The sequence below is a fragment of the Nerophis ophidion genome, linkage group LG12, assembly GCF_033978795.1.
Source record: "Nerophis ophidion isolate RoL-2023_Sa linkage group LG12, RoL_Noph_v1.0, whole genome shotgun sequence".
NCBI lineage: Eukaryota > Metazoa > Chordata > Actinopteri > Syngnathiformes > Syngnathidae > Nerophis > Nerophis ophidion.
In genome coordinates, this window is record NC_084622.1 from 15,907,020 (window position 1) to 15,929,960 (window position 22,941).

The 22,941-nt window shown below is 42.3% G+C and overlaps 1 protein-coding gene across 3 annotated transcripts in view; it reads right to left on the reverse strand.

Moving 5' to 3' along the window:
• Window positions 1–22,941, reverse strand: part of LOC133563022 (transient receptor potential cation channel subfamily M member 1-like) — a 164,009-nt gene that overhangs the window by 56,033 nt on the left and 85,035 nt on the right. For all 3 annotated transcript variants that reach the window (XM_061916931.1, XM_061916929.1, XM_061916930.1), the window contains exons 4-10: window positions 18,250–18,326; window positions 15,817–16,012; window positions 15,512–15,734; window positions 10,946–11,070; window positions 10,675–10,846; window positions 10,242–10,416; window positions 7,466–7,589 (exon numbers count right to left, since the gene is read on the reverse strand). In XM_061916931.1, coding sequence (XP_061772915.1) covers window positions 7,466–7,589; window positions 10,242–10,416; window positions 10,675–10,846; window positions 10,946–11,070; window positions 15,512–15,734; window positions 15,817–16,012; window positions 18,250–18,326 — 1,092 coding nt within the window. The remainder of the gene's footprint in view (window positions 1–7,465; window positions 7,590–10,241; window positions 10,417–10,674; window positions 10,847–10,945; window positions 11,071–15,511; window positions 15,735–15,816; window positions 16,013–18,249; window positions 18,327–22,941) is intronic.

Here is a 22,941-nt window from a genome sequence, read left to right on the forward strand (position 1 = left end):
ATATGTTGTTCCAAAACCTGTATGTACCTTTCAGCATTAATGGTGCCTTCACAGATGTGTAAGTTACCCATGCCTTGGGCACTAATACACCCCCATACCATCACAGATGCTGGCTTTTGAACTTTGCGCCTATAACAATCCAGATGGTTGTTTTCCTCTTTGTACTGGAGGACACCTCGTCCACAGTTTCCAAAAATTATTTGAAATGTGGACTCGTCAGACCACAGAACATTTTTCCACTTTGCATCAGTCCATCTTAGATGATCTCGGGCCCAGCCAAGCCGGCGGCGTTTCAGGATATTGTTGATAAATGGGTTTGGCTTTGCATTGTAGAGTTTTAACTTGCACTTACAGATGTAGCGACCAACTGTAGTTACTGACAGTGGTTTTATGAAGTGTTCCTGAGCCCAAGTGGTGATATCCTTTACACACTGATGTCGGTTTTTGATGTAGTACCGCCTGAGGGATCAAAAGTCCGTAAAATCATCACTTACGTGCAGTGATTTCTCCAGATTCTCTGAATTTTTTGATGATTTTACGGACCGTAGATGTTAAAATCCCTAAATTCCTTGCAATAGCTCGTTGAGAAATGTTGTTCTAAAACTGTTCGACAATTTGCTGACAAAGTGGTGACCCTCGCCCCATCCTTGTTTGTGAATTACTTAGCATTTCACGGAAACTGCTTTTATCCCCAATCATGGCACCCACCTGTTCCCGATTAGCCTGCACACCTGTGGGATGTTCCAAATAAGTGTTTGATGAGCATTCCTCAACCTAATCAGTATTTATTGCCACCTTTCCCAACTTCTTTGTCACGTGTTGCTGGCATCAAATTCTAAAGTTAATGATTATTTGCACAAAAAAAATGTTTATCAGTTTGAACATCAAATATGTTGTCTTTGTAGCATATTCAACTGAATATGGGTTGAAAAGGATTTGCAAATCATTGTATTTTTGTTTATATTTACATCTAACACAATTTCCCAACTCATATGGAAACGGGGTTTGTATTTATTGTAAAGTGTATAAAAAGTTGTGTGGAAGCTGGACAAATAAGATGGCAAAAAGCAACCACTTTCATGTGGTATTAGACAGAAAGGAGGACTTTTTTTTCTTTTCCATTTGAAAATGTGGACATCATCATCACTACTGTCTGATTCCAATCAATGCAAGTCATCAGAATCATACCAACTTATTGTCACACCTCATGGACTATATGAGCGTAGATGTTGAAATCCCTAAATTCCTTGCAATAGCTGGTTGAGAAACGTTGTTCTTAAACTGTTTGACTATTTGCCCACGCAGTTGTGGACAAAGGGGTGTACCTCACCCCATCCTTTCTTGTGAAAGACTGAGCATTTTTCGGGAAGCTGTTTTTATACCCAATCATGGCACCCACCTGTTCCCAATTAGCCTGTTCACCTGTGTGATGTTCCAAATAAGTGTTTGATGAGCATTCCTCAACTTTATCAGTATTTTTTTGGGGCATTTCGCCACTTCTCATTGTATCCCATTGGGTTGAGTGTTTCCTTGCTCTGATATGGGATCTGGGGCGGTATAGCTCGGTTGGTAGAGTGGCCGTGCCAGCAACTTGAGGGTTGCAGGTTCGATTCCCGCTTCCGCCATCCTAGTCACTGCCGTTGTGTCCTTGGGCAAGACACTCTACCCACGTGCTCCCTGTGCCACCCACACTGGTTTAAATGTAACTTAGATATTGGGTTTCACTATGTAAAGCGCTTTGAGTCACTAGAGAAAAGCGCTATATAAATATAATTCACTTCACTTCACATCTGAGCAGAGGATGTCGATGCGGCTTGTGCAGCCCTTTGAGACACTCGTGATTTAGGGCTATATGAAACTTGTGCCATTTTTTTTGAAACACGTTGCAGGCATCATATTCCATATGAGCTAATGTTAGCCAAAAAAACCTAACATTAGCATGTAAGCATGTGTTATGACGGAGGTGTACACCTGCAAAATTAGTTTAAAAAAAAGTTAGCATGCTAACATCAGCATTATAACAGAAGCATTCGTCAAAAATAGTTATACACACACCATCACAATATGAATATAAGTTGAAAAGGATTTGCAAATCATTGTATTCTCTTTTTATTTACTATTTACACAACGTGATAACTATATATATATATATATATATATATATATATATATATCCATCCATCCATCCATCATCTTTCGCTTATCCGAGGTCGGGTCGCGGGGGCAGCAGCCTAAGCAGGGAAGCCCAGACTTCCCTATCTCCAGCCACTTCGTCTAGCTCTTCCCGGGGGATCCCGAGGCGTTCCCAGGCCAGCCGGGAGACATAGTCTTCCCAACGTGTCCTGGGTCTTCCCCGTGGCCTCCTACCAGCTGGAGGTGCCCTTAACACATCCCTAGGGAGGCGTTCGGGTGGCATCCTGACCAGATGCCCGAACCACTTCATCTGGCTCCTCTCGATGTGGAGGAGCAGCGGCTTTACGTTGAGCTCCTCCCGGATGGCAGAGCTTCTCACCCTATCTCTAAGGGAGAGCCCTGCCACCCGGCGGAGGAAACTCATTTCGGCTTGGAGGTGCTGATTCGCATCCCGGTCGCTTCACACTCGGCTGCGAACCGATCCAGTGAGAGCTGAAGATCCCGGCCAGATGAAGCAATCAGGACTACATCATCTGCAAAAAGCAGAGACCTAATCCCGTGGCCACCAAACCGGAACCCCTCAACGCCTTGGCTGCGCCTAGAAATTCTGTCCATAAAAGTTATGAACAGAATCGGTGACAAAGGACAGCCTTGGCGGAGTCCAACCCTCACTGGAAACGTGTTCGACTTACTGCCGGCAATGCGAACCAAGCTCTGGCACTGATCGTACAGGGAACGGACCGCCACAATAAGACAGTCCGATACCCCATACTCTCTGAGCACTCCCCACAGGACTTCCCGAGGGACACGGTCGAATGCCTTCTCCAAGTCCACAAAGCACATGTAGACTGGTTGGGCAAACTCCCATGCACCCTCAAGAACCCTGCCGAGAGTATAGAGCTGGTCCACAGTTCCACGACCAGGACGAAAACCACACTGTTCCTCCTGAATCCGAGGTTCGACTATCCGGCGAAGCCTCCTCTCCAGTACACCTGAATAAACCTTACCGGGAAGGCTAAGGAGTGTGATCCCACGATAGTTGGAACACACCCTCCGGTCCCCCTTCTTAAAGAGAGGGACCACCACCCCGGTCTGCCAATCCAGAGGTACCGCCCCCGATGTCCACGCGATGCTGCAGAGTCTTGTCAACCAAGACAGCCCCACAGCATCCAGAGCCTTAAGGAACTCCGGGCGGATCTCATCCACCCCCGGGGCCTTGCCGGCGAGGAGCTTTTTAACTACCTCAGCGACCTCAGCCCCAGAAATAGGAGAGTCCACTACAGATTCCCCAGGCACCGCTTCCTCAAAGAAAGACATGTTGGTGGGATTGAGGAGGTCTTCGAAGTATTCCCTCCACCGATCCACAACATCCGCAGTCGAAGTCAGCAGAACACCATCCGCACCATACACGGTGTTGATAGTGCACTGCTTCCCCTTCCTGAGGCGCCGTATGGTGGTCCAGAATCGCTTCGAAGCCGTCCGGAAGTCGTTTTCCATGGCTTCCCCGAACTCTTCCCATGTCCGAGTTTTTGCCTCCGCGACCGCTAAAGCTGCACATCGCTTGGCCCGTCCGTACCCGTCCACTGCCTCCGGAGTCCTATGAGCCAAAAGAACCCGATAGGACTCCTTCTTCAGCTTGACGGCATCCCTCACTGCTGGTGTCCACCAACGGGTTCTGGGATTACCGCCACGACAGGCACCAACAACCTTGTGGCCACAGCTCCAATCAGCCGCCTCGACAATAGAGGTTCGGAATATGGTCCACTCGTGACATGTTCAAAGTTCTCCCGGAGGTGTGAATTGAAACTCTCTCTGACAGGAGACTCTGCCAGACGTTCCCAGCAGAACCTCACAATGCGTTTGGGCCTGCCAGGTCTGTCCAGCATCCTCCCCCACCATCGCAGCCAACTCACCACCAGGTGGTGATCGGTAGAAAGCTCCGCCCCTTTCTTCACCCGAGTGTCCAAAACATAAGGCCGCAAATCCGATGACACAACTACAAAGTCGATCATGGAACTGCGGCCTAGGGTGTCCTGGTGCCAAGTGCACATATGGACACCCTTATGTTTAAACATGGTGTTTGTTATGGACAATCCGTGACGAGCACAAAAGTCCAATAACAAAACACCACTCGGGTTTAGATCCGGGCGACCATTCTTCCCAATCACGCCTCTCCAGGTTTCACTGTCGTTGCCAACATGAGCGTTGAAGTCTCCCAGTAGGACAAGGGAATCACCCGGAGGAGCACTTTCCAGTACTCCCTCGAGTGTACCCAAAAAGGGTGGGTATTCTGAACTGCTGTTTGGTGCGTAAGCACAAACAACAGTCAGGACCCGTCGCCCCACCCGAAGGCGAAGGGAAGCTACCCTCTCGTCCACTGGGTTGAACTCAAACGTGCAGGCTTTGAGCCGGGGGGTCAACCAGAATTGCCACCCCAGCCCGTCGCCTCTCACTGCCGGCAACGCCAGAGTGGAAGAGGGTCCAGTCCCTCTCGAGAGAACTGGTTCCAGAGCCCTTGCTGTGCGTCGAGGTGAGTCCGACTATATCCAGCCGGAACTTCTCTACCTCGCGCACTAGCTCAGGCTCCTTCTCCCCCAGTGAGGTGACGTTCCACGTCCCAAGAGCTAGCTTCTGTAGCCGAGGATCGGACCGCCAAGTGCCCTGCCTTCGGCTGCCGCCCAGCTCACAATGCACCCGACCTCTATGGCCCCTCCTATGAGTGGTGAGCCCATTGGAGGGATGACCCACGTTGCCTCTTCGGGGTGTGCCCTGCTGGGCCCCATGGGGACAGGCCCGACCACCAGGCGCTCGCCATCGTGCCCCAACTCCGGGCCTGGCTCCAGAGCGGGGCCCCGGTGACTCACGTCCGGGCGAGGGAAATCTGGGTTCATTTTGTTGTAATTCCATAGAAGTCTTTGAGCTGCTCTTTGTCTGATCACTCACCTAGGACCTGTTTGTCTTGGGAGACCCTACCAGGGGGCATGAAAGTCCCCAGACAACATAGCTCCTAGGATCATTGGGACACGCAAACTCCTCTACCACGGTAAGGTAGCAGCTATATATATATATATATATATATATATATATATATATATATATATATACACACATGTGTGTATACATATATATGTGTGTGTATACATATATGTATATATATGTGTATGTATGTATATATATATACACATACATACATACACACACATATATTATGTATACAGACACACACACACATATACATATACATATACACACATATATATATATATATATATATATATATATATATATATATATATATATATATATATATATATATATATATATATATATATATATATATATATATATATATATATATATATATATATATATATATATATATATATATATATGATATCCTTTGTTACTGGCCCATACAGTGTCTACTGATAAAATGATGTCCATATAGATAATTCCTCACTGAGCTGAAGATTGCCTCCATCTTACACAATGAGCTCCAAATGAGTTAATTAGACTGTGGAAGACTCCGGTCTACTTTAACCAAGTCCAGTGGGACATTATTCCAATTCTTCTTTCTATAGTCTTCTCACCAATCCACTGCAGTCAATTCTCATGGAAAATGCTGGGGCCATTCGCCAAATGAAATGAGTGTAAAGAATCAATCACATTGCTAATTTATCAATTAGTCATGTCAGCTTGACAACAACGGACGTTGCATCATCATCTGAAAGTGTTTTTTTTATTTGCCAGCTGCTCACTAGGGATTGAATTTAGGACAGGGGTGTCCAAACTTTTTCCACAGAGGGCCGCACATGGAAAAATGTAAGCATGTTGGGCCACTTTGATATTTTTCATTTTCAAACCATAACAAAATATATGGATTTTTTTTTTTAATCCTTAGGGCTCCTGGGGAGTATAGAGGGTCTCAGTCACTAAAATGTTAAAAATAAGTCAAATTATTATTATTTTTTTAATTTAATGCTTACAGTAAATCTCTATATCAACTTGAGGTTGATATAAAGTAAAAAAAATAAGGTTTTATGCCTTTTCTGTCAAAGACAACTTTGTTTTTTATAGTAAAACTGAAATATGCAGTATTTAGATGGATAGATAGTACTTTATTGATTCTTTCAGGAGAGTTCCTTTATTAAGCAATTAAATCCCTCAAAGATCAATAATGCAGGACACCATTGATTTAAATTATTTAACATTTTTGAGTAATCACAGTGAAAAGTTAAATAAAATCCTACTGAATATATTTGAGATCCGGAAGGTTCCCCACTCATAAAGTGATGCATTTTTATTTCATTTTATTAGTTGTTTTTTTTATTTTAACACTTAAATCTCAAGATCAACTTCCGATATATTTGTCGATTTTAAGTTTGAACTATTATTTTGTTTGTTTTATGCTCTTTTGTCAAAACTTTGTTTTTATACGGCAACCCCACAACATATGCAATATTTTTTCCACATAAAACATTTTAAAGTGATAATTTTTAAGTAATAATTCATTATAACAGATTTTTTGGTCCTTTTTTTTTTCGAGCACTGGAAAAAAAAAGAAAATAAAGACAAAAGGGAAAAAAAACTGCCTGCATGGCAGCTTTGTGTCAACATTGCCACTTTTTCTCATTAGATTTCACCTCATTCCACGTTTTTTACATGTTTTTTTGAATTTTTGCAATACTATCAATTTAGCAATTTTTGCAGAATGTGTGGCAGGCCGCAATTTGGACAATTAGCTGCGGGCCGCGTTTTGGACAGCCCTGCTTTAGGATGAAGATCTTAGGTTGTGTGACTAGACAGTGATTCACCTGAGGGTCAGGCCAGTTCAAAGTACTTATAGTAGGGAAAAAAAGTGATTTATGAGGGGTGGGGGAGCAGTGTGTGAGGGCATTAGGCGGTGTGATACATGAAGGTCAGAGGATGCGATATGATAGCACTCCGGGCTGAGAGGAAACTTGGTTGGAGGGATTATGAAGATGGATCTTCCATCTGTGACTGGATGAGAGCGCTAAATAGTGTCTTTCCGACTCCGATGTGAAAAGTGTGCAGATTAAACTCATCACATGGTTTTTATTTGGTGGTGGACAAGTGCTTGAAGTGGACACTTAGGAGAATTAAAGCACCATCTCTTAGCCAACCTTGTGCTTACACACTCCCACTGTGGATTATTCCACATTCCACACCAGGAGGAGGAGGAGCAATGGCAGGCAGGCAGCCGGTTGGGATTATCAATATGTTAATTGGAATGAGCGGATGAATGAGAGATGGAGACGGGAATGTTTGGGTTTCTGACTTTTATTGATTTCTGTTTGGTTCCCTTACTCACCAGCTCCCTCTTCTTCATGCACTCCATCACCATGAGCAGGATTTGCTGCGACTGGCTTTTGCTGTAGTTGAAGGTCTTCTGGATGGTCACCAGGAGTTGGTCTCGCACGTCGTCACTGACCAGCCTGGAATGATGGAGAAGGGGTTTTGGTTGAGTTTATTTCCTCGGTCCTGGTCAAAAAAATAAACAGACAGTTGTACAGTCACAAATTGAAAATGTTGCAGACCGAAAGGGTCGATTGGTAGAGTGGCCGTGCCAGCAACTTGAGGGTTGCAGGTTCGATCCCCGCTTCAGTCATCCTAGTCACTGCCATTGTGTCCTTGGGCAAGACAATTTACCAACCTGCTCCCAGTGCCACCCACACTGCTTTAAATGTAATTAGGGATCGAATGTCCCTTTGGGACAGAGGACCCTATTGTATTTCTAAAGGCCTACTGAAATGAGATTTTCTTATTTAAACGGGGATAGCAGGTCCATTCTATGTGTCATACTTGATCATTTTGCGATATTTTTGCAGAAAGAATTTAGTAGAGAACATCCACGATAAAGTTCGCAACTTTTCCTCGCTAATAAAAAAGCCTTGCCTGTCCCGGAAGTAGCAGACGATGTGCGCGTGACGTCACCATTATGTTGAAGAGGTCCATTTAGCCTACTGATGTGTATTTATAAATGATTGATTTATATACGCGAGAGAGATCATTTAAAAATTACCTTTATTAATGGTAAATTTAAAAATGTACCATTGATCAGGGGTGTCAAAGTCAAGGGCCGCGGGCCAGAACCAGCCTGCGAATGAACGATCTATGGCCCCCGGGTTGATATTTGGCTACTAGTAGAACAGGCCCGCAGGCCACAGCCACCTGCTGCTGTTTTGCTAGGAATTTTCCTCGCACATATTGGGTTTTCCCATTTTTTTGTAAGTGTTTTGAAAACAAATCTGTGCGCTCTAGTGAGAGCATCGCGGGCCACGCCCACAAGGGTCCCCTCTCCGCTGGGGGCGCACCTCCGTACGGCTGCAGGAGATCTGCAATCAGCGCGCCTGCCTGGGATGAATGAGCTGCCTTCTTAAGCCCGCACAACCTGCCATTCCGTGCCGGAGTATAGACTTCTGTACTTTTTGTAAGCTTCCATCCCCCGAACTGGCTCTTCTCCTGTGACTTCCGTGTTTCAGTCGTGTCTGATGTTCCTGTTGTCTTCCCGCAGCGCTTCCCGTGTTCCCCTGTTGTTCCCCTTGCCTCTCGGTCTGCCCTTTTGGATTCCCGACCCTCCGCTTGGACACGATTTTCTCAACGCCTCTCGCTCGCCTTGGATCATCTGCCAGCCCCACGGACTTCCGTGTTCCTTCGCTCTCGTTCAACATTTACGGTAACACTCAACAGCTAATCTACAAACATAGTCTTACACCATATACACGCTTGGATTTCGTCAAGCTCCATTTCCTTGGTAAGTTTAATTATTATTGTTTGTTTATTATATATAGCAGGGGTCACCAACCTTTTTGAAACCAAGAGGTATTCTTGGGTACTGATTAATGCAAAGGGCTACCAGTTTGATACACACTTAAATAAATTGTATACCTGTCTGTCATTCCATCGTGCATTTTTTTTCCTTTCTTCCTTTTTACCGTTTTTTGTAGAGAATAAATGATGAAAAAAACACTTAATTGAACGGTTTAAAAGAGGAGAAAACGCGAAAAAAAATTAAAATGTAATTTTGAAACATAGTTTATCTTTAATTTCGGCTTTTCAAAATTCAAAATTCTACCGAAAAAAAGAAGATAAAAACTAGCTAATTCGAATCTTTTTGAAAAAATTAAAAAAAATATTTATGAAACATCATTAGTAATTTTTCATGATTAAGATTAATTTTAGAATTTTGATGACATGTTTTAAATAGGTTAAAATCTAATCTGCACTTTGTTTGAATATATAACAAATTGGACCAAGCTATATTTCTAACAAAGAAAAATCATTATTTCTTCTAGATTTTCCAGAACAAAAATTTTAAAAGAAATTCAAAAGACTTTGAAATAAGATTTAAATTTGATTCTACAGATTTTCTAGATTTGCCAGAATATTTTTTTTTTATTTTAATCATAATAAGTTTGAAGAAATATTTCACAAATATTCTTCGTCGAAAAAACAGAAGCTCAAATGAAGAATTAAATTAAAATGTATTTATTATTCTTTACAATTAAAAAAAATAATTTAAACATTGATTTAAATTGTCAGGAAAAAAGAGGAAGGAATTTAAAAGGTAAAAAAGTATGTGTTTAAAAATCCTAAAATCATTTTTAAGGTTGTATTTTTTCTCTAAAATTGTCTTTCTGAAAGTTATAAGAAGCAGAGTAAAAAAATAAATTAATTTATTTAAACAAGTGAAGACCAAGTCTTTAAAATATTTTCTTGGATTTTCAAATTCTATTTGAGTTTTGTCTCTCTTAGAATTAAAAATGTAGAGCAAAGCGAAACCAGCTTGCTAGTAAATAAAATTAAAAAAATAGAGGCAGCTCACTGGTAAGTGCTTCTATTTGAGTTATTTTTAGAACAGGCCAGCGGGCGACTCATCTGGCCCTTATGGGCAACCTGGTGCCCGCGGACCCCGCGTTGATGACCCCTGATATATAGTGTCTAAGAACTATACGGTTTCCTGGTGTCTGTTGTCGTCACCTCCCCTCAGTCCATACATAACACACGCGGCACCTGAGCTAAAATGAGTTTGACACCCCAAGATTATACTATGCCTGAGAATAAATGACAAAGATACAAAGTCTCACCCTCCGTCCTCTGAGAACTTGTGTGCAAAGGAAATGATGTCGGAGGCTCGCCCGCTGCCGTCACACACCACCACCGGAATGGGAGGCTCGTCTCTCAGACTCTCCAAGGCGATGGAGATAACGTTCGGGCCTCCTTCCACGATCAGACACACCAGCGGCACGCCCTGGCCCAAACCTGGAGCACATTCAGTAACACCGTTTGTTTGTTTCCCCTCCCCCCTGGAAACTGTCTTCTCCGGGGGAGAACCTGAAGGTGAGGTCACACACGGGGGTGAAGTCTGTGGTGACAGCTGAGCATCCCTTTGCTGTCCCTGCCTTATCCGAGCTCCAGGCATAGGATGACAAAGGGAAGCCCATAGGTCACAGAGGGAGCTCTCCAACCACAACAAAAACGCCAAGAAATGAATGCCAGGATGCTTTAGGATCCACTTACGGGTGTTGATCTTCTGCAGAGAGATGTGCTTCTCCAACAGGCGCCGCAGTTTGACCTCGGAGCCGTACTTGCCGCACGTGCCGTTGTCGGTCAGGATGAAGTGTGAGTGGCTGTTGTTGAGCACGGCCAGCTTGCTCAGAGGGTTGGCCATGGTCTGATAGGGTCTGGTCACCTGCGGGGGGGTGGGGTGGGTGGGGGGGGGGGGGGGGGCAGGAGAAGACATCATCGGCGTGTCCTCGGTGGAAGGCTTCACGGGTTAAGGAGTTCTTACGTCCTTCCCGATGAGGTCCTCTTTGTTCTCCAGGATCCCCCACGGGGCGATGCCGATGGCACACACCTTCCCCCGGGACTTGGAGGAATGGTCCTTCAAGGCGTCTCCCACATGACGGATCACACCTTAAAGTAAAGTTAAAGTACCAATGATTGTCAAACACACACTAGGTGTGGCGAAATTTGTTCTCGGAATTTGACACATCCCCTTGTTCACCCCTTGGGAGGTGAGGGGAGCAGTGGGCAGCAGCGGTGGCCGCGCCCGGGAATCATTTTTGGTGATTTAACCCCCAATTCCAACCCTTGAAGCTGAGTGCCAAGCAGGGAAATAATGGCTGCCATTTTTATAGTCTTTGGTATGACTCGGCCGGGGTTTGAACTCACAACATATCGTTCTCAGGGCGGACACTCTAACCCAAAGGTCACCAACACGGTGCCCGCGGGCACCAGGTCGCCCGTGAGGACCAGATGAGTCGCCCGCTGGCCTGTTCTAAAAATAGCTCAAATAGCAGCACTTACCAGTGAACCACCTCTGTTTTTAAAATTGTATTTATTTACTAGCAAGCTGGTCTCGCTTTGCTCGACATTTTAAATTCTAAGAGAGACAAAACTCAAACAGAATTTGAAAATCCAATAAAATGTTTTAAAGACTTGGTCTTCACTTGTTTAAATAAATTCATTTATTTTTTTACTTTGCTTCTTATAACTTTCAAAAAGACAATTTTTGAGAAAAAATACAACCTTAAAAATGATTTTTGGATTTTTAAACGCATATACCTTTTAAATTCATTCCTCTTTTTTCCTGAAAATTTAAATCAATGTTCAAGTAAATTTATTTTTTTTCATTGTAAAGAATAATAAATACATTTTAATTTAATTCTTCATTTTAGCTTCTGTTTTTTCGACAAAGAATATTTGTGAATTATTTCTTCAAACTTATGATTACAATTCAAAAACATTCTGGCAAATCTAGAAAATCTGTAGAATCAAATTTAAATCTTATTTCAAAGTCTTTTAAATGTATTTAAAATAATTTCTTCTGGAAAATCTAGAAGAAATAATGATTTGTCTTTGTTAGAAATATAGCTTTGTCCAATTTGTGATATATATTCAAACAAAGTGCAGATTGGATTATAACCTATTTAAAAAATGTCATCAAAATTCTAAAATTAATCTTAATCAGGAAAAAATTACTAATGATGTTCCATAAATTCTTTTTTAAATTTTTTCAAACGATTCGAGCTAGCTAGTTTTTCTCTTCTTTTTTTCGGTAGAATTTTGAATTTTAAAGAGTCGAAATTGTAGATAAACTATGTTTCAAAGTTAAATTTTCATTTTTTTCATGTTTTCTCCTCTTTTCAATCGTTCAATCAAGTGTTTTTTACATCATTTATTCTCTACAAAAAACGGTAAAAAGGATGAAAGGAAAAAAAAATGTACGATGGAATGACAAACAGGTATACAATTAATGATTTGTCTGTGTTAGAAATATAGCTTGGTCCAATTTGTTATATATTCTAACAAAGTGCAGATTGGATTTTAACCTATTATAACATGTCATCAAAAATATATATTTATTGTGAGAAATCATAAAGATGATCAGTGTTTCCACAAAGATAAATATCATTAATTATTAATAATAACATAGAGTTTAAGGTAAATTGAGCAAATTGGTTATTTCTGGATATTTATTTAAGTGTGTATCAAACTGGTAGCCCTTGGCATTAATCAGTACCCAAGAAGTAGCTCTTGGTTTCAAAAAGGTTGGTGACCCCTGATCTAACCACTAGGCCACTGAGTAGGTAATAACCTTATTTGGAAGAAGGACATTTTGGACTATAAGGCGCACTTAAAATCCTTTCATTTTCTCAAAAATGGACTGTGCGCCTTATAACCTGGCGCAACTAATGTACGGTATAATTCTGGTTGTGCTTACCAGTCTCGAAGCAATTTTATTTGGTACATGGTGTAATGATGAGTGTGACCAGTAGATGGCAGTCACACATAAGAGATAATGATAATAATAATGGATTAGATTTACAGTATATAACGCTTTTCTACACACTCAAAGCGCTTCACAGAGAAGTGAGAAGCCATCATTCATTCTCACCTAGTGGTGGTGGTAAGCTACTTTCGTAGCCACACCTGACAGAAGTGTGGCTTCCAGTTTGCGCCTACGACCCCTCCGACCACCGCCTGTCATTCATTCACCAGTGTGAGCGGCACCGGGGGCAAGGGTGAAGTGTCCTGCCCAAAGGACACAACGGCAGCGATTTGGATGGCAAGAGGCGGGAGCGAACCTGCAACCCTCAGGTTTCTGGCACGGCCGCTCTACCCACTACGCCATGCCGCCCCTTGTTCATGTCAGTAAACAACACCAAAACTTTAAAATGTTCCATTGAGGATATAGAACATTACACACGGCGCTCAAAAATCTGTCAAAATGTTTTTAGTATGACTTTGGTAAGCTATGAAGCCACACCGCTTGATGGATTGTCGGCGTATTAAACATAAGACTATTATTATGGTGTGTGTAAGGTAAGACATTATCTGGCGTTTTGTTTTGCAATATTATGCAAAACCAACTTTCCTTACCTTCTGGTACCTGCTGATGTGTATTTGGGATCTGCATAAGTCCTAAAAATGTGCGCCCGTCCGCCTTTGTACTCCGTGGCGACGACCTAGTCGATAGGCTTCTTCTTTTTCTCTATCTTCTTGTTATGTGACTTTCATCTTCTGCTGTTGCCATTTCTAATACAAAGTTCTTACTTATATCTGTCAGTAAACTCGCCATGAAAGCGCTAAAACATACCGGTGTAGTGAGTCTACATTATTCACCCAAGGAACTTTAGTTATTAGAGAGTTCCGGTTGGACAGTTTTTGCACGGGACACATTTCTGGCATTATGGTTGCACTAGTGAGCCACGGATGAAGAGGTGCTGCTCCGTTATTTATTGAAGGAAAGTCTGAATGTCAGCTCTCATTGGATCGGTTTGCAGCAGAGTGTGAAGCGAATGGGATGAGAATCAGCCCCTCCAAGTCCGAGTCCATGGTGGAGTGCCATCTCCGGTTTGTGGAGGAGATCTTGCCCCAAGTGGAGGACTTCAAGTACCTCGGAGTCTTGTTCACGAGGGAGGGAAGAGTGGATTGTGAGATCGACAAATCGGCGTCTTCAGTAATGCGGACGCTGAATCGATCCGTTGTTGTGAAGAAGGAGCTGAGCCGGAAGGCAAAGCTCTCAATTTACCGGTCAATCTACGTTCCCATCCTCACCTATGGTCATGAGCTTTGGGTTATGACCAAAAGGACAAGATCATAGGTACAAGTGGCCAAAAGGGTGGCGGGTCTCTCCCTAAGAGATAGGGTGAGAAGCTCTGCCATCTGGGAGGAACTAATAGTAAAGCCGCTGCTCCTCCACATGGAGAGGAGCAAGATGAGGTGGTTCGGGCATCTGCTCAGGATGCCCGAATCAGCACCTCCAAGTCCGAGTCCATGGTTCTCGCCCGGGAAAGGGTGGAGTGCCATCTCCAAGTTGGGGAGGACATCTTGCCCCAAGTGGAGGAGTTCAAGTATCCCGGACTCTTGCTCACGAGTGAGGGAAGAGTGGATCGTGAGAACGACAGGTGGATCGGTGCGGCGTCTTCAGTAATGCGGACGCTGTATCGATCCGTTGTGGTGAAGAAGGAGCTGAGCCGGAAGGCAAAGCTCTTAATTTACCGGTCGATCTACGTTCCCATCCTCACCTATGGTCATGAGCTTTGGGTCATGATCGAAAGGAAAAGATCACGGGTACAAGTTGCCCAAATGAGCTTCCTGCACCGGGTGGCGGATCTCCCCCTTAGAGATATGGTGAGAAGCTCTGTCATCCGGGAGGAACTCAGAGTAAAGCCACTCCTGCTCCACATGGAGAGGAGCCAGATGAGGTGGTTCAGGCATCTGGTCAGGATGCCACCCGAACGCCTCCCTAGGTAGGTGTTTAGGGCACATCCGACCGGCAGAAGGCCACAGGGAAGACCCAGGACATGTTGGGAAGACTATGTCTCCCGGCTGGCCTGGGAACGCCTCGGGATCCCCCGGAAGGAGGTGGACTCCACAAAACAGCGCTTTCCTGAAGCGCCAGTCAGAAAGCGACTTGAAGATGACATCATATATGCAACATTTTGAGCAAAGAACCACCATCACATGTTATGTAGACCACAAGGAAGTCTTTTACATTTAGAAAACCATCATAATATGACCCCTTTGATGCGCTTTTTGTATGAAAATAGACCTGAATAGACCCGCTCATCGGCAGTGCGCCTTTTAATCCGGTGCGCCCTACGGTCCAGAAAATACAGTATGTTAGGATTGAAAGTTTGCGTTCATGTAGTGATCAGTTAGGAACAGTACACGTGGACTACTCGCACCCAAACGCTCCGCAGCTCAGCACATATGATGACTTGTGCCGTAATTAGAGTGTCTGGCACAATGGGCCGAGGAAGAAGCATTATGTAACCAACGCGGGGGTAATCTTCTAATGTCACTAAGAGTCATTTGTGAAGTCGACGGGAAACAAATGATCCCTCACCGGTGTTGACCCCGCCCGTGAAGATCCAAGCGCCCGTGGTGACGGCGGTGACGGCGGCTTTAATCAGGCCTTTGCCGAAAACCTGCTTGAGTTTGGGCTGCAGGTCGAAGTTCTGGAGGCCTCCGTGCACGGAGATGAGCAAGGTGGGCAGCTCCAACTGCCAGTCCTTCACCATCAGATGCAGCAGGTTGTCGGGTTTTGTGTCGAAGGAGGCACGGATGTACTGGCGTGGGAAACATTCGGGTGGGGGGTTAGGGTTCAATTCCATCAACAACCATCATCGTTTGAGTAACTTACTCCCTCACCATGGCTTTGTTGATGAACCCTCCGCCCTGGAACTCGATCACACCGAAGGCGTCCGTGGGGTAGGTCCTCGTGTGCTTGATCAAGCTCCATTTGTCCTTCGGGGTGTCGATCTGGACTAGCTGGTGAGCCTCCTCCAGGGAGTTGGCGCCGGGCGGGATGGCCACGTGTTGCGTGGTCAGCTGACCACATGCACATCTGACGAGAAGAAGAGCGCTCAGTCAGACTGGAAGACCCGATTCACCATGTTGTCTTGTCTCCTTACAATTTGCTACTGGGCATCATTTAGATCCAGGGTGAGGAGATATTCTGGGCTAGCCAAGTTGAACAGTGGCGATAAGTCTGGTTTCAGGGTACGTCTGGCTATTGGACAGTTTTTACCGCATGGTTACAGAAAAATTATATAGAAGTTCTATTATGGACTTGTCTAATGTACCCTGAGGTAAAGGGATGTTCATGGTCGGACTGTACACTTTACACCCCAGGTATTTTTCAGATGTAACCTCTTTAGGTTAGGTGCATTCTGGGATAGTTCAGGCTATGAACTGGTTTAAGGGTACATTCTAGTAGCCCTTTGAGACATTTGTGATTAAGGGCTACATAAATAAACTCTGATTGATTGATTGTTTGATAGTAGGCTAGTCTAGTTTAGATCCCAAGTCAAGTTTTGTCTAGTTTTTACCCTTACAATTAGGTTATATAAAGGGTGTTGTCCGGTACTTATACTAGTATAATCTGGGCTAGTTAAGTATACACAAATAGGTTAGGCTGATGGTACATTCTGGGCCAGTCCAGGTTAGACCCCTGGGTTAGGGTAGAGTCAGAAACCTGAAGTTAAGGTATATGCAAGGCTAATGGAACCTTATGGTATATTTTGGGCCAGTTTACAAAACACCATATATAATACTGTATTGTAAATATTACTAGAGGGTTACTGTTACAGTGTTTTGGGATATTCTCCAGGAATTCAATCGATCGCAACTGGACTGTTTGGTTTGTCTTCGAAGACGTATCGCCTCTCAACCTAATTAAACTTCATCAGTTCATGCTCATAGACTTAAGATTGGTCAGATCTAGTCTTAGACTCAGACTGGTCGGATCTAGTCTTAGACTGGTCGGATCTAGTCTTAAAGACTTAAATTGGTCAGATCTAGTCTTAAAGACTTAGATTGGTCAGATTGAGTCTTCGACTAAGATTGGTCATGTCTAGTCTTAGACTTAGATTGGTCAGATGTAGTCTTAGACTTAGATTGGTCAGATCAAGTCTTAGACTTAGATTGGTCAGATCTAGTCTTAGACTTAGATTGGGCAGATCTAGTCCTAGACTTAGATTGGTCAGATGTAGTCTTAGACTTACATTGGTCAGATCTAGTCTTAGACATAGATTGGTCAGATCTGGTCTTAAAGACTGACATTGGTCAGACCTAGTCTTAGACTTAGATTGGTCAGATCTAGTCTTAAAGACTGAGATTGGTCAGACCTAGTCTTAGACTTACATTGGTCAGATCTAGTCTTAAATTGGTTGGATCTAGTCTTAAAGACTTAGATTGGTCATATATAGCCTTAGACTTAGATTGGTCAGATTGAGTCTTAGACTTACATTGGTCAGAAGTAGTCTTAGACTTCGATTGGGCAGATCTAGTATTTGACTTAGATTGAGCAGATCTAGTCTTAGACTTAGATTGAGCAGATCTAGTATTAGACTTAGATTGGTCGGATCTAGTCTTAAAGACTTAGATTGGTCAGACCTACTCTTAAAGAGTTAAATTGGTCATATCTAGCCTTAGACTTAGTTTGGTCATATCTAGTCTTAGACATTGATTGATCAGATCTAGTCTTAAAGACTTAGATTGGTCAGATCTAGTTAGACATTGATTGATCAGATCTAGTCTTAAAGACTTAGATTGGTCAGATCTAGTTAAAACTGGTGCCGAAACCCCAACTATTTATACTCCAATACAAGGACGCTGTGCCAGGGCAAGAATGGTTTTCGCCCTATTGTAGCGAGAAAAACAACAGTTGAGATGCAAAAGAACAATCCTACTGTCAATGCCAAAGACGATTGAATGTCCTGAGAATACAAGGACTTGGATAAATGAGAACATCCATAGAAATATTTTGGGATAGTTTAGCTTTTAAACCGTGGTAAAGGTTAAAGTGTATTTTGGGATAGTCTGTTTTGTAGGTACATTCTGGGGATGTCCTATAATCTTGTGCTAATATCCCCATAGTTTGGGGAAGGCGTATGTACAACCAATTATAGAACCTATAATTAAGGTTAGGGTATATACTGGTCTGGATTAAAAAAAAGTAAATGCAAATATTAATAGAAAATAGTGATGACTGTTAGGAATGTTTTTAAAGTTTGCATAGTAAATCACTGTATGCTTTTATAGAAAAATTTGGTCAAAAAGCTTTTAGAATACCACAATTACCTGGTGGGGTCCTTGGTAGGGAAGATGTGAACACATTCTCTCTTCAGAAACGTCCTCTCGATCCACGCTCGTTGGGCCTGACAGAGACAAAAAGGAAGACAACATGTTTGTGTCAGTGTCTCAGTCTAAGCCGCCACCCGGAGTCATGGCCACCCAAAAGCACACTCTGTCTAAAAACTGCTTCCGTCGGCTCCTCCGATTGATGTGTCTCCAAGCTTGGATCAGAAAATAACCTGAGTTGAAAGCAAAGATTGTGCGACGGCCATTATGGAGCGTGAATGACTAATTAAAAGTAGAGCGAAGGGAGCTCAGCTTTCCAGGAAAAGCCTTGGCTGGGAAAACACTGGAAAAACAGGAACAATGTTTTTGCTTCATTAGGTCGGAACGTATTTACCGAACAGAACCCCTTTGAACGAGATGCGAGTGGGACTAAAAAACACCCCGGATTGATTCTTAACGGATGTCTCATGATCGGGAATCACAAGACGTCTGCAATAACAACACAGTGTTGCTACTGTTCTACTCCCAGGCCTTCAGGGTCTGAAAGTAGACTTCATCATTCAACTGTTTAAAAATAATCCAGTTTTTTTTTTTTTCGTTTTAACTGAGAGAGCATTTGTTAATGTTTATGCATCAAAATAACATGTTCAATGTACTAGAAAAAAAAACATCTGTAACAAACACACAATGTTGCTACTGTTCTGTCTCCAGGCTTCAGGCACTAAAAGTAGACTTTGGGGTTCAAAAGTAGACTTCATCATTCAACTTTATAAAAATAATCATGCTTTTTTTATCTGTTTTAACTGAGAGAGCATTTGTTATTGTTTATGCATCATAATAATATGTTCAATTTACTAGAAATGCATTATTATCAGGAATCACAAGACGTCTGTAACAATAACACAATGTTGCTGTTCTGTCTCCAGGCTTCAGGCACTAAAAGTAGACTTTATCATTCTACTGGGCTAATAATAACAATATTGGGTTTTTTTGTTTTAATTGAGAGAACATTTTTTATAGTTAATGCCTCATAATAATATGTTGAATGTACTAGAAAAACAAAACATCTGTAACAATAACAGAGCGTTGCCACTGTTCCGTCTCCAGGCCTTCGAGGTTCAAAAGTAGACTCATCATTCAACTTTATAAAAACAATCATATTTTTTTTTCCGTTTTAACTGATAGAGCATTTGTTATAGTTTATGCATCATAATAATATGTTGAATGTACTAGAAAAGCAACATCTGTAACAATAACACAATGTTGCTACTGTTCTGTCTCCAGGCACTAAAAGTAGACTTTATCATTCTACTAGTCTAATAATAATATTAATTTTTTCTGTTTTAATTAAGAGAACATTTCTTATAGTTAATGCCTCATAATACTATGTTCAATGCACTATAAAAACAAAACATCTGTAACAATAACAGAGCTTTGCTACTGTTCTGTTCGGTCTCTAGGCCTTCGGGGTTCGAAAGTAGACTTCATCATTCAACTGTTTAACAATAATCATGTTTTTTTTTCCGTTTTAACTGAGAGAGCATTTGTTATAGTTTATGCATCATAATAATATTTCAATGTAGTGGAAAAGCAAGATCTGTAACAATAACACAATGTTGCTACTGTTCCGTCTCCAGGCTTCAGGCACTAAAAGTAGACTTTATCATTCTACTAGTCCGATAACAATATTATTATTTTTTGTTTTAATTGAGAGAACATTTCTTATAGTTAATGCCTCATAATAATATGTTCAACGTACTAGAAAAGCAACATCTGTAACAATAACACAATGTTGCTACTGTTCCGTCTCCAGGCTTCAGGCACTAAAAGTAGACTTTATCATGCTACTAGTCCAATAACAATATTATTATTTTTTGTTTTAATTGGGAGAACATTTCTTATTGTTTATGCATCATGATAATATGTTCACTGTACTAGAAAAGCATCATTATCAGGAATCAATAGACATCTGTAACAATAACAATGTTGCTACTGTTCCGTCTGCAGGCTTCAGGCACTAAAACTAGACTTTATCATTTTACTAGGCTAATAATAACAATATATTTTTGTTTTGTTTTAATTGGGAGAACATTTCTTATTGTTTATGCATCATAATAATATGGTCACTGTACTAGAAAAGCATCATTATCAGGAATCAATAGACACCTGTAACAATAACACAATGTTGCTACTGTTCCATCTCCAGGCACTAAAAGTAGACTTTATCATTCTACCAGGCTAATAATAACAATATTGATTTTTTGTTTTAATTGAGAGAACATTTGTTATAGTTTATGCCTCCTAATAATATGTTCAATGTACTAGAAAATAATTACATATATTTCATTCTGGTTTATTGCAATAAATATTGTAATACATATCTAATAGGCTAATAAAAAAATACAAAAAGGATTTTTATTTTAAAAAAAAGATTAATAAAAAACCGAAAAAGTATTGTATTTTTTCATTTAATTTGAATTTTAGTTTGTATTTAAAAGAAAAGATTCTAATAGTTTGTGTGGTGTGTATAAAACCTGTCGAAATCAATTCCCTTTCCAGCTAAGTTTGACCTTCTACGAGTTTTGCCGTAAATGGACCATGAAAAAGATTGAAATACAAAGTTTAGGGGTAGCTTCACTTACATAAACAGGTGGGGTCCCAGCGTGCAGAGTTGCCTCTCAAGACGTGCTGGCCAGCGAGCTGCTGCTGCTGCTGCTGCTGCTGCAGCCTGACTGAATCCCACAGGACATGACACTTGTTCACTTTATGAGGGCCGGCTAATATGATGAGCATGTGAGCAGGCTCTTTGTTCGCCTCGGTCTCATGACTCCAGTTCAAGGTAATCCTTTTGTTAGTCCCATGACCCCCTTCCCCCGAGCCCGCTGGGTATTTTCACCCTGGCCTTGAACAAGGCACAATAAATCTAGTCTGATAAGCGGCCCCTAATCTCCCAATTTGTCCAAAAACTCTTTTTCTTTGCGTGGCCCCCGGCAGCAAGGTTCTTTTTGTTTGCGCGTGGACAGTTGTTGCATCGAGACCCTTTTTTTTTTGTGGGGCATGCAAACACCTCCGCTTACTCTGGAAAAAGTCAGTGTTAAAAAACAAGAAACAAAAATACAAAAATGAGGGGTATTTTATTTGAACTAAGCAAAATTATCTGCCAATAAAACAAGAAAATTAGGCTTGTCATGACTTTCCAAAACAAGTGAAATTAGCAATGAAGCCAAAAATACCTTAAAAAAAGTATATTCTCACTAATAAGTGTGCTACTATACGAATACATATTTTCTACTGTTTCATTGAAAATAAAACAGCAAAGTCCATTTGGCTGTCGTCTGTTTTAATTATGAGACACAATTGTGTCAAAGTCAGGATTTTTTTTTTCATGCTTAAAATAAGAAAAGATTACTTTAAAAAAGTAGTTTTATACTTTTGAGTGTTGATGACACAGCTTTGCAACACTTGACATTCTAGTTTCAAGCATGTTTTACTCAATATAGGTCATCAAATCTCAGCAACAAGCTGTAATATCTTACTGAGATCATTTAGGACCAAAACACTTAAAACCAGTAAAACACTCCAAAATAAAATCTTATGTATGGCCGCGCAAGTCCTGGGATACCCGAAATGTCCATAATGCACCCAGCCGAGTCCCACGGGGAGTGGAGGATAAAAGTCGGAAAAATCTGCAAAAGTCCCCAAAAATGTCCAAAATACCTACCCAGGTTCGAGTTCCACAAGTCCCGCCACCGACTGGGATGGCTAAATTGTTCAAAACGCGCCCAGCAAAGTCCCACGGGAAGGCGGGGAGAAAAGTGAGAAAAGTGGGTAAAATGTTCAAAAATCACACTCAGGGTAGGGTCTGGGTAGGTATTTTGAACATTTTTGGGACTTTTGCCGACTTTTCCAACTTTTATCCCCCCTCCCCTCGGGACTCGGCTGGGTGTGTTTTGGACATTTTGGGCATCACAGGACTTGTGGGACTTCAACCTGGGTAGGAATTTTGAAAATTTTTGGGGACTTTTGCCTACTTTTCTTTCCCACTTCCCATGGGACTTTGCTGGGTTTGTTTTGGACATTTTGGGCATCCCAAGACTTGTGCGGCCGGCGGCTGGAATTGCGGGACTCGAACTTGGGTAGGTGTTTTGAACATTTCTGGGGACTTCTGCATACTTTTCTCACTTTTGTCCCCCACTTCCTGTGGAACTTTACTGGGTTCGTTTTGGACATTTTGGGCATCCCGGGACTTGTGCGGCCGGCGGTTGGACTTGCGGGACTCGAACCTGGGTAGGTATTTTGAAACATTTTTGGGGACTTTTGCCTACTTTTCTCCCTTTTCTCCCCCACTTCCCGTCGGATTTTGCTGGGTTCGTTTTGGACATCCCGGGACTTGTGGGACTCAAACCTGGGTAGGTATTTTGAACATTTTTGGGGACTTTTGCCTACTTTTCTCACTTTTCTCCCCCACTTTCCGTGGGACTTTGCTGGTTTTGTTTCGGACATTTTGGGCATCCCGGGACTTGTTCGGCCGGCGGCCGGACTTGCGGGACTCGAACATAGGTAGGTATTTTGAACATTTTTGGGGACTTTTGCCAACTTTTCTCCTCAACTTCCCATGAACTTTGCTGGATGCGTTTTGGACATTTTTTGCATCCCGGGACTTGCGTGTCCGGCGGAAGGACTCGTGGGACT